The sequence below is a fragment of the Psammomys obesus genome, unplaced genomic scaffold (genome assembly GCF_907164565.1).
Source record: "Psammomys obesus unplaced genomic scaffold, mPsaObe1.curated_primary_1811, whole genome shotgun sequence".
In the NCBI taxonomy this organism is placed as follows: domain Eukaryota; kingdom Metazoa; phylum Chordata; class Mammalia; order Rodentia; family Muridae; genus Psammomys; species Psammomys obesus.
The window spans coordinates 13,065,911-13,078,036 of record NW_026590062.1 but is presented as its reverse complement, the minus strand read 5'-3'; the positions used below and the strand labels follow the sequence as shown (position 1 = coordinate 13,078,036).

Genomic DNA, 12,126 nt, shown 5'->3' with positions numbered 1-12,126 from the left:
AAGAAGAAGAAGAAGAAGAAGAAGAAGAAGAAGAAGAAGAAGAAGAAAGGTCTGTCAGCTCTGCTTTACCACATACCAAACTCGGGGGTGAGCGACAGCGAGGGTCAAAAGACAGAGGTCGCGGGCTGGCATGTGGCTCAGTCGGTAGAGCATTTGTTTAACAGGCACCAACCTTGGGGTTCCATTCCCAGCACCTCAGAAGCCAATGGTGCCGTTGCCCATCTCTAATCCGGGGATTTGGGAGGTGGAGGCACAAGAATCAGGATTTTGAAGCCATCCCAGCTACATGGTGAGTTCAAGGTCAGCCTGAACTACTTAACGTGGCTGACTCAAAAATAAATTATAAAGGAACAAATAGATGGACAGACAGACAGACACAGACAGTGGTCATCCTTTGAAACAAAGCCAAATCAAAGGAAAGGCAGGCCGGCAGGCATCCTGAGCACTGAGACTGGAAGAGAAGAAAGACAAGAAGAAACCTTAGCTGCAAAGGCGCAGGAAGCGAGCACAGCATGAGCATGAGCGTGAGCATGAGTGTGAGCGTGCCACTGGCCGGCTGAGGTGGCAGCCACGGGAGGCGGCGACATACCTCCTGGCCCCGTTCACTGTCCAGAAGTTCCTCCACCTCCTGGAATCTGAGGATGGTGTGCTTGATCCTGTGGAAGAGGGAGCGCTCCCAGCAGATGGCGCCGGCCACCGGAGGGTGGTTCTTGTGCAGCGGCGGGTTGTCCAGGTTATGCATGAAGATCTTATTGATGGCCTCGATCTGAAGAGCAAATCGGTGCCCTCGTCAGCCTCACAGGCCCTGCCAGCCAGGCCGGGTGTAAGTGGAGGACTGACTCTCGCAAGGAATATACACGACATGGCTGGGTGTGGCAGAGCCTTGGGCCTGCTGAGGCCCTGGGGTCCATCCCCAGCATTAGTGGGGGGAGGGGTAGAAGGGAATACAGTCTTTATTGTTGGCTTAGTATTCACAACTTTTTCGTTTTTGGTTTTGTTTTTGTTTTTTTTTTTTGAGACAGGGTTTCTCTGTGTAGCCTTGGCTTTGTAGACCAGGCTGGCCTCAAACTCACACAGATCTGCCTGCCTCTGCCTCCTGAGTGCTGGGATCACAGGCGTGCACCACTGTAATCTTACTTTTTCTTTCTTATGCTCTGCAATCTCTTTTCTTCTAAGTGGCCCAGGTCGGGTGTGCTCAAACGGTAAACCACATACAACCTGTACACCCTGACTTGACTGAATTATTTGAAATCCAACAATCCGTTCTAGGGGTGGCCACTGGCTTATGCACATTTGAAAAGGAGTATCTCTGGGCTGGGCTATAGTGCTCGATGCCCAGGGAAGTCACCAATTTTCCCATTACCTCCTTGTAGTACTGTGCCAGGATGTCATTAAACTTCATCATCATCTGCCGGTTGATGGCCTCCCGGGAGCGGATATGCTGGAATTTTAATAGCATGTCGAAGGCCGCTTCTGCTGACCGAAGCTTTTTGAAAGATTCGTCAATAAAACTTTTTGCTTCTTTCTCAATAACCTGCCAAAAGAAGAGGGGGAGAAGAAAGAGGAGGAGGAAGAGGAGGAAAAAGAGGAAGAAGAAGAGGAAGAAGGGGAAGAAAAAGGAAGGGAAAAGAAAATTAAAAGTGCTGTCGTGGTCTTACAAGAGAGGCAGGGTGAGGGACCCAACAGCCTGGGACAGAGCTCTGTCCAGTCTTGATGAACTCTGGCATCCAGTCACAGGAACTCGCCTGGGCTGGGGAATGGCTCGGTTGGGAAAGTGCTTGTCTCACAAGCATGAAGACCTAAGTTGGGACCCCAGGAGCCACATGAAAAGCCTGGGTGGCCACACCTGCAACCCCAGCTCTGAGGGTTGGGGCAGAGACAGAATGATCACTGGGTTCTAGCCTCAGGGAGAAAATTGAGGCTGGGTTTAGAGAGAGACCCTGCCTCAAAGAAATATGTGGGGCGTGGCAGAGCAGGACAGATGCCCTCTTCTGGCCTCTAAATCCAGTGCACAGATGCATGCAACACATACACACACACACACACACACACACACACACACACATCTGTAAAAGGCGGGCAGTAAGCATGAGTGAACATGGAAGCAGCCTGGCCCCTGCTCCTATGGCTGAATCGATGGCTATGTCACTTGCCAACACTTCAAGCTTGAAGTCCTCCATCACGTATTTCCAGTACTGGGAAGACTTGATGCTGAAGGGGTCAAAGTTCAAGTTTTCCATCGGGGTAACCAAGCTGTCGACCCTGCAAAGAACGTCGTCGATTCTCTTGGGGTCCCCCGTCACAGCCTTGAGCTCTGGGCCAAATATGTTGTAAAATTCTTCCATGACCTGGAGGCATGAAAGAATGAAAGGGGGCTAAGCGTTCTTTGGCTTACTCTGAATATTCTAACCACGGACAGGCGCGCACTGCAAGACTGCCAACACGTAGGCAGCCCCCCCATCCGAGACCTTCGGTACAAGGCCCATGGACACACGGCAACACTCAGAGGCCAAGTGGCCCAGAGACACAGCTCAGTGCTTGGAGCACTGGCTGCTCTTCCAGAGGACCTGGGTTCAGTTCCCAGCATCCAATGGCAACCCGCAATTGTTTATAACTCCAGGTCCGGGGGATCTGACACCCTCACATAGACAGACATGTGGGCAAAGCACGACTGTACATAAAATAAATGAAGAAATAAGTCATTTAAGAAAAGATGCGCGCGTCTGTGGTGTGGCCCAGTTGAGGGAGCACTAACTGAGCACGCACGAGGCCCTGGCTTCCAGTGCCAGCACCACATATACCAGCGGGGCGCACCTGTAACTCCAGCATGCGGGAGGTGGAGGCAGGAGGATCAGAAGTTCAAGGCCTTCAGTGACAGAGTTTGAGGCCACCCTGGGCTACATGAGACTGTCTAAAACAAAACAAACAAAAGATCACAAAGATTAAAGAGGAAAAATAAAATGTACGGGAAGAATTTAAAAGTCCCATGTACTGCCCTTCCTTGTCTGTGCTGCTGTTCTGACAAGGCAAAGGAAAGAAGGATCTGGGAAGAGGAACTGTCCTGTGTCCATTGTCCTTCCTGCAACTTCCTTTGTTTTGTCACGTGGGGGCCGTGTACATGCCTGTGTGTGTGTGTGTGCGTGTGTGTGTGTGTGTGTGTGCGCGCATGAGCGCACCTGTATGTTTATGTATGAGAAGCCAGGGGTGGCTGTCTAGTGTCTTCCTCATTCGCACTTCATCTCATTTTCTGTTTTTGTTTTTGTGAAGCCAAGGAAGAAACTCAAGGCAGGAACTTGATGAGGACATGAGGCAGCTTACTGGCTTGCTCTCCATGGCTTGTCTCAGCCTCTTTCTTTTCTTTCCTTTCCTTCCTTCCCTTCCTTTCCTTCCCTTCCTTCCCTTCCTTCCCTTCCTTCCTTCCCTTCCTTCCCTTCCTTCCCTTCCTTCCTTCCTTCCTTCCTTCCTTCCTTCCTTCCTTCCTTCCTTCCTTCCCTCCTTCCCTCCTTCCCTCCTTCCCTCCTTCCCTCCTTCCCTCCTTCCCTCCTTCCTTCCTTCCTTCCTTCCTTCCTTCCTTCCTTCCTTCCTTCCTTCCTTCCTTCCTTCCTTGCTGATCCTCATGATTGCTGTAGCAGTGCATTACTGACTGAGCCATCTCCCCAGGCAGAGCCTGGCACCCTGTCTTGTACCAGCCACTGCAGGGATGTAGCTGGCCCCGGTTTTGCCCTGTCTTGCTCGTTCCCCCCAGGGGTGGGTGTGATCTCACTGTGCTCACTGCCACCTTCGGTCTCATTACCCTCAGCCATTCCTGCCTCCCTCTCCCTCTCAGGCCAGTCATGACCACGGGCAATCACGCCATTGTGGGTAGGGGAGCAGAATGGGACGGACAACAACCCGGAATTTGATCATTACAAGCTCATGCTTGTAACCCCAGCACTGGGGCGCTGGAGATAGACCCCTGAAGCTCGCTGGCCAGACAGCCTAGCTACACACACGGCCACAAAAGACCTGGGGTGCGGTGGTACATTCTGATACATCCTAGAATGTGCTATAAGTAGAGTCAATTTTGGAACTTTGGTTTCTTTAAAAAACACAGCAGTATTATGAGAAAAGTGTTTTCATTTTAATCCCAGGTGTGGGACATGGGGCTGCTTCAGACTGTCCACAGCAGCCGACTATGATTTGCCTCCTGCTCTAGCAGAGGTGTGGTTTGGTCAGCTGCAGATAGTTTCTGCAACTGTGTGATATTTGGAACTCTGGGAATTTTTTTTAGAGGGTATATAAATGCCAGGTCCCTGAGAGGCAGGGTGGGTTGTCGGCTGGTTGTTGGCTGTGGTTTGTTAAATAGTCATGTGCAATGAAGAAACAAGAAAAACTTAGATAATCTGACAGGGTAGATCAAACTGCCCCAAGGAACTCGAGGGCACTAATCAGCAGGAAATAGTCTAATGATAATGGTCCCCCTTTTCTGACCCCCGATCTTTTTCAGGGATCTCTTTCCTTCCCTCCCTACCCTTTTTCCTCTCTCATCTAGTGCTAGGAGGTTGAAAGGGTGGAGAAGGACAGGTGAAGAAAGAGAAAGCCACTTTGTAGCCGGGGACAGGTACATCTACATATTCTTTCAAAAGTTTCTTTCAACTCATCCTTTTCAGATTTTCAGCTCTTACCCAACATGATGGCATCCCCTGTCCAAAGACCAAAATGTTTCCTATCATCAGGCAAATCCATGCACATTTCAGAAGTGGCTCCTACCTGCAGGGCATCCGCGAGATCCTGGCAGATGCTGGCCATATAATCTGTTCTCTCAAACAGCCTCTTTCGGTCAAATTCCCATCTTGCCTCCCGGCCAGAAGCCTCAATCTTGGCCCGGACATCGAAGTAGGATTTCTTCCATAGCTTGAGAGTGTTTCTGGCATCCAGAGTTTTGTGCTGGGCACTCGCTCTGTTTTCCCTGTTGAGCAAAGAGACGTCAGGCTTTGAGCGAAGATGCAGCCGCTCACATCTGGGCCACACTCCGCCAGGGCATTGGTGTCTGGGAGAATTCCCATCCAGGACCTCCCTGGCACCAAGTCCTCCTCAGGGAACACTTCCTCGGGAGCTACTGCAATTTACAAAGACACAAAGGGACCCCAAAATGGTTCCCAAGCTGGGCCTATGCTAGTCTCCCCAATAGCCATACAACCTAGCTCCCTGGAAAGCATGGCTACATGAAGAGGGCAGGTGACCTGGGTGCCTGTCTCATGCTCACCGTGATCGCTGCAGCCCTGGGCAGACCTGTCTAGAGCTGAACTCACCCGTGAGGACCATGAGGAAAGTGGGGAAATGGCTTGAGAGCAGCTCAGTGACAGTCCAAGTGCTTAGCTTTATGAGACCCTGGCTTCGCACCCCACATCATGCTCACCCAAAATAGTTACACGTCTTTGTCTTCCTGAACACGTGACAGTCTGCTCCTCCTGAGGAGCAAGCCCAGGGCTGAGCATTCCCCTGGCCCTCCACCTCAGTCTCCCCAAATATAACTAAGGAACCAAGTCCCAGCCAAAACCGCACACGTGCAGCTGGAGAGGTTGCTCAGCCCTTAAGAGCACAAGCTGTTCCTTCATGCGGGCCAAATCCCAGCATGCACTTGAGGCAGCTCACAGTGCCCCTAACTAGAGCTCCTGTGGGACTGATGCCCTCTTGTGGCCTTTGCTGCAGGTACCTGCATACACATGTGCAGACACTCACACAGACACACACCCACACACAGAAATAAAAATAAAATAGGCCATGGTGAGAAATCACACACATGCACATGTGTTATACAATAGAATTGGATATGGATTGTGCATTCTGCTGTGTCAATAAAATATATCTGTTATATTTGAATAATGGAATGTTATTCCGTCATAAGAAGGAAAGAAGTTCAGGTCACACACATATATCATCACGGATAAATCTTGGCGATATCATGCAGAGTGAAACACCACCCAGAAAAGACTCTGTGTCGCATGATCTTCAAGCCTTGGGATTCGGAGAGGAAAAAGGTTTGAAGAGACTATTAAAATGCTCCTGGCTTTTTTGGGAGATGAAGAGAATGTTCCTTTTAAAATATATCCTATAATCCCAGCACTGGAGGAGGCAGAGACAGGTGGATCTCTGTGAGTTCAAGGCCAGACTGGATTACAAATCGAGTTCAGGACAGCCAAGGCTACACAAAAAAACACGGTCTAGAGAAAAAAAATATATATATATATATACACACACGTATATATGTATATGTATATTCTAAAATGATGTGCATCTATGTGTATGTCCATGTGACTGCAGTACCCAAGAAAGCCAGCAGTGGGCATCAGACACCCCTGGAGCGCTCATTGCAGGCAGGAAGCTGTGAGCTGCCCGTTGGTGCTGGAAACTGAACCCAGGTCCTCAGCAAATGCTCTTAATTGCTCAGCCGCCCTTCAAGCCCCATAGGGAATGCTCTTAAATCAACTGATCCAATGGCTAGTCCCAAGAGTATACTGTGGGCATTTGAATCTTCCGTGGGGACGAAACCCAGGACCTCAGGGCACTACTGCTCGGCCACTGAGCCCCACCCCAGCCCTGACCTGCCAGCAGCAAGGACAGAGCTGCTGGACTCTCAGAAGGAACCCGGAGGCCCCCAGCTGGCCCTGCAGCTTCTCACTTGAACAGCGTGCGCAGGTTGATGACTCTGCACACGCGCTCTGCGATCTCCCAGGCGATGCGCTCCATCAATGGGATCATCCTTTCGTCCTTGTTGTAGTGTCTGGAGATGATCCATACCATGCGCAGGGCGCTCATCATGGACGGGATGGTGTCCAGGATCACTTGGAAGCTGGTGCCATGTGTGATGTTCTGCCGAAGCCACACAGGGGAGGCAAGAGGGGACAGAAGAGGGGCTTAGCCTCAAGGCCAGAAAGCTAACTCTCTCTCTCTCTCTCTCTCTCTCTCTCACTCACACACACACACACACACACACACACACACACTTTTTTAAAAACAGGGCCTTGCTCTGTTACTCAGGCTAGCCTCAAAATTACATAGCCCAGGATGGCCTTGAACTCCTGATCCTCGCTCCTCCACCGTCCCAGTGCTGGGGTTTGAGAAGTGCACCACCACTCCCGGCTTCTGTGAAGTTTTGTTTGTTTGCTTATTTGTTTATTTTAGACAAGAACTATCTATAGCCCAGGCTGGCCTGAAAGCATGGATCCTCTTGCCTTAGCTCCTGAGTGCTGGGAAGACAGGTTCGCGTCACCATGCCTGGCTTCACTGGTACACTTTGAACCCTATCTAAAACACCCATAACAGTGAGGTGGCGGTGCATACTTTAGGCGGATCTCTGCGAGTTCAAGGCCAGCCTGGTCTACAGAACGAGTTCTAGAACATGCAGGGCTATACAGAGAAACCCTGTCTTCGAAAAAAAAAAAAAAGAGTGAGAAAGCCCTGTAGAGTGACACACCCTATAATTTAGGGATAATGACAAGAAACAGCTGTGGTGCTCTGTACAGATGCAGTGGGTTTTTTTTCCCCAAATATTCTTTATCCGAAGTTGGTTAAACTGATGGATGAGGACTGACTGTCCATATGCAGAATGTAAACACACACACACACACACACACACACACACACACACACACACACGTTACATATGCCAAGTGTGGCACATTCTATCTCTCAAGTACACCTCTGGCAGGGTCCACCTGCTTCTGTCCTTCTCTATCAAGAGAAAGCTCGCCGAGCAGCCGGTCCAGCCTGTGTGGTTGAGTTCCGGGCCAAGGAGAGACCACGTCTCAAAAGAACAAAGCAAGCGCTGTTGAGGTTGCTTGGAGGTTAAGAGCACCTGCTGCTGTTGCGGGGGGCTGGTGGATTCCCAGCACCCACACAGAGGCTCACAACCATCTGTAATTCCTGTTCCTGGGGCCCAACCCCCTCTCCTGTCTTCCATGGGCATCATCAATCCATGTGGTGCACTGACATACATGCAGGCAAAACACCTGTGCGAAAAAATTTTTTTATTTAAGCTGAGTGTGGTGGGAGGCAGGGGAAGGTGGATCTCTGCGCATTTGAGGCCTGCATGGTCTACAAAGTAAGTTCAAGGGCAGTCAGGACTATTTAGGAGGACCCTGTCTTTAAAAAGAGAGCGAGAGAGAGAGAGAGAGAGAGGGAGAGAGAGGAGATGGTGCTGAAGAATAGCTGAGGCTGTCCCCGGCCTTCATACATGCACACACACACACAGGAGCATACACACAAATTAGTGTTGGAAAGATAAATATGCAGCTTGATGACACCCTTCTTTAAATGTTTTTCCCATTTCTTTATTTATTCACTTTAGATGACACCTTTTTAAATTTTATTTTAATTAATCAATTTTTCAGGTTTTGTTTGTTTGTTGTTTTTGGTTTTTGACACGGGGTTTCTCTGTGTGGCCCTGGCTATCCTGGGACTCACCATGTAGACCAGTCTGGCTTTGAACTCAGAGATTTGATGCCTGCCTCTGCCTCCCACTACACCCAGCTTTTTATGATAACTTTGAAAATATTGAATTAGGATAGAGTATTTGTCTAGTATATGCAATGCTAGCTTCAATCTTCAGCATTAAAAAAAATCTTGAATTATTTACTTTGGAGTTTTTGTTTATCTATGACAAGGACTCAGCCTGGACACGATGGTACAAATCTTTAATCCCAGCACTTGAGAGGTAGAAGTAGGCAGATCTCTGAGTTCGAGGCCACCTCTACAGAGCTAGTTTCAGGACAACCAGGGCTACACAGGAAAACCCTGCCTTGAACAAAACAAAACAAAAAAGCTGGGCATGAGAGTGCACACCTTTAGTCCCAGGACTCAGGGAGACAGACACAGAAGGATCACTATGAGTTCAAGGCCACCCTGGTCTACAAAGTGAGTTCAGGACAGCCAAGGCTACACAGAGAAACCCTGTCTCAAAATACAAAAACAAACAGAATAATAAAAAAAAAAAAAAAAACTCACGTAGCCCAGGATGGCTTCAAACTTCCTATGTGGCCAAGGATGACCTTGAATCCTTCTGCCTTTACCTCCCAAGTGCCGGGAACACTGGTGAGTACCAGCATGCAGGCCTTATGTGTCCTAGAGACGGAAACCAGGGCTTTGTGTGCGCTAGGCAAGTGCTCTTTCAACCGAGCCACGCCCCAGTCCCTAAAGGTAAATTTTAAAATGGCATCACGCAGTGTCCCTCCCTGGCTTTCCAGAGCGCAGCCCACCCTTCCTACCTTGAAGTGACGCTCCACGGTGGACAGGAAGCGCACGTTGTCCGAGGCCTCCATGTGGAGTTTGAAGAGCTCCATCAGGACAGGGTGCACGTTGGCCACCAGCATGGATTCTGCTTCCTTGATCACTTCCAGGACCTTCTTAACCATCGGAAGCTTTGTCTGTTCATGGAGGGCACTCAGCGTCGCATTTCTTTCTCGCCAGAACTCAATCTCCGCCAGAGGACCATTGCCCTGAGAAAGGTATGAACACACAGGCTGGCCGCACAGGCACGCTGGGTGGACGCCTGTGCTCACTGTTGCAGGCAGGGCTGGGCAGCACAGGGCTTCCAGGGGACTTCTCACCTGGCCTGGTCCAGTCAAAGTGGACCTCAGGACTCTGCTGGGGCCGCAGGACAAGGGCCCTCCCTCTCTGACCCACAGAACCAGAAACCGAGTCACTACAAAGGAGAAAGCCTCAGGCCATGAGGTGCCTCAGAAAGAGATGTGTGAACTCCCTAGAGCACGCGCTGCCTCCCTCTGTTGTGTGAGCAAAGGAATGGATGCTCTCTCCCGTGTGCACGTGTGTGTTCATGTGTGTATACATACATGTGCATGTATGCACAGGAGCATGTGTGTGAGTGTGTATGTGTGTATGTATACATGTGTCTATGTGAGAACATGTGCATACACGCATACACATGGGCATGTGCTTGTGAGCATGTGTATGCTCGTGCGTGGTTGCACACGCATATGTGTATATGTGTATATGTATGTGTAGACGTGGACATATGTGCAATGGATACCTGAGTGTGGAAGAGAGAGAGAGCACTGTTTGTAATTGTGTATGTGTTGTGCATGGATGTGTACGTATGTGAGCATGTGTACATATATGTGCATGTCTGTATATATATGTGTGTTTGCACATGTATACGTGTGTGTGTCTATGAGAGAAAAGAGTGTGTGTGTGAGTGTGTATGAGTGTGTGTGTGTGTGTGTGAGTGTGTGTGTGAGTGTGTGTGTGTGAGTGTGTGTGTGTGTGAGTGTGTGTGTGTATGAGTGAGTGAGTGTGAGTGTGAGTGTGTGTAAGTGTGTGTGTGTGTGTGTGTGTGTGTGTGTGTGTGTGTGTGTGTGTGTAGACTAGAGTTCAGCCTCCGGCGTCATTCGGGAGGAGGCAGCCACCTTGTTTTGGTTTTTCTTTTAACTATGCAGCCTTGGTTGACCTGGAACTCATTATGTAGACCTGTGTCTCCTGCTGCGATAAAACACCATTGCCCAAAATCAGCCTGAGGAAGAAAAAGCTCATTTCAGTTTATAGTCTCACAACACGATGGATCATGGAAGGAAGTCGAGGCAGGAACCCTGAGGCAGGAACTGAGCAGGGGCCATGGAAGAGTGCTGCTGACTGCCTGCTCCTCGTGGTTTGCTCGGTCAGCTTTCTCAGATAGCCCAGGACCGCTGCCCAGGGCGGCACAATCAAAGTGAGCCGGGCCTTCCCACATCCATCAGAGAAAAGAACCACAGGCTGCCCACAGGCCGAGCCACAGGGGCATTTTCTCAGCTGAGGTTCCCTCTTCCAAAATGACTCTGGCTTGTGTCAAGTTGACATGAAACTAGACAGCACAACCTGGGTTGTCTTGAAGTCACAGAGATCCGCTTGCCTTTACCTTCCTGGTGCTGGGACTAAAGGCATGTGCCACCGGGCCCCACATAACTTATTTAAAAGTTGACTTGGGTTCCCAGCGATGGCAACCCAACCATCTCAGCCTGTGACAATCTGAGTGAAAATGGCCCCCGTAACACTCATTCACTTGAACGCTTAGTTGCTTAGCTGTTGGGAGTGGCATTATTTAAGAAGGATTAGAAAGACTAGGAAGAATAGCCTTGTTGGAATAGATGTAGGCTCATTGCCTCTCTCTCTCTGTCTCTCAGTGCTTGCCAGTCAGGATGCGGCTCTCTGCTACTGCTACTTCTCCAGCACCGCCTACCTGCCGCCGTGCTGTCTGCCATTACACTTCAAGCCTCTTAACCCCTGAGTGAGCCTCCAATTAAATGCCTTATTTCAGTCGAGGCTGAAGAGATGGCTCAGCGGTTAAGAGCACCAGCTACTCTTCCAGGGAACCTGGGTTCAATTCCCGGCACTCACATGCAACTCCCCGCTCACACCTGGAACTCTTGTTTCAGGGCATCTGACACCCTCACACAGGCACACATGCAGGCAAAACACCAGTGTGCATTAAAAAAATAAAAATAAAGATGGATTATTTAAAAAGAGTTGTCCCAGACATGCTATCTCCTCCCAGCAGCGGAGCAGTGATAACAGGTGTGCGCACTGCCACTCCAGGCAGCGGCCTGCGCGCAGCTGGCAGCGAAGCCCTGTTCTCACCATCATTTAGGGGTGTCACAAACACAAAGAGACCTGCTCACACACAGCCCTCGGGGTGGTGGCTGTGACCTGAGTCCGGGTCCCTGTAAGCCCTGCGCAGGGTACCTGGGGCGTCTTCCTCAGCTGCTTCTCCAGGGCAGATGAAATCTGGTTCAGCCAGTTGATGACGCACTGCTCCAAGGACTCCAGCATTTCAGGGTTGGCCAAGAGCTCTGACACTTCTCCCTCCACACTGATATTGGGCATCGCCAGCTTGATCTCACCTAGTGGAGGGTGGCTAGTTAGAGCCTGGCTTAGGAAAATCCTGTCACAGTCAAGCTCACCAGCTAGCTCTTCCCTCCTGGAACTGCATCGCCACATCACTCATCTCTCTCTGTCTCACTGTCTCTCACAGGAATGTGGTTAAAACCTGCCAGTGTGCCAGGACCAGCCAGCATGAGGCCAGCCTGGTCTACAAAGTGAGTCCAGGACAGCCAAGGCTACACAGAGAAACCCTGTCTCAAAAACCAAAAAAGAAAG

General features: G+C 50.1%; 1 protein-coding gene across 1 annotated transcript in view; it reads right to left on the bottom strand.

Annotated features, from left to right (window-relative positions):
• The window catches only part of Dnah10 (dynein axonemal heavy chain 10), a 116,330-nt gene that overhangs the window by 94,405 nt on the left and 9,799 nt on the right, over positions 1 to 12,126 (bottom strand). The window contains exons 7-13 of the mRNA XM_055606020.1: positions 11,713 to 11,870; positions 9,246 to 9,476; positions 6,662 to 6,852; positions 4,750 to 4,948; positions 2,154 to 2,348; positions 1,364 to 1,534; positions 590 to 766 (exon numbers count right to left, since the gene is read on the bottom strand). Of these exons, the coding sequence (XP_055461995.1) occupies positions 590 to 766; positions 1,364 to 1,534; positions 2,154 to 2,348; positions 4,750 to 4,948; positions 6,662 to 6,852; positions 9,246 to 9,476; positions 11,713 to 11,870 (1,322 nt within the window). The remainder of the gene's footprint in view (positions 1 to 589; positions 767 to 1,363; positions 1,535 to 2,153; positions 2,349 to 4,749; positions 4,949 to 6,661; positions 6,853 to 9,245; positions 9,477 to 11,712; positions 11,871 to 12,126) is intronic.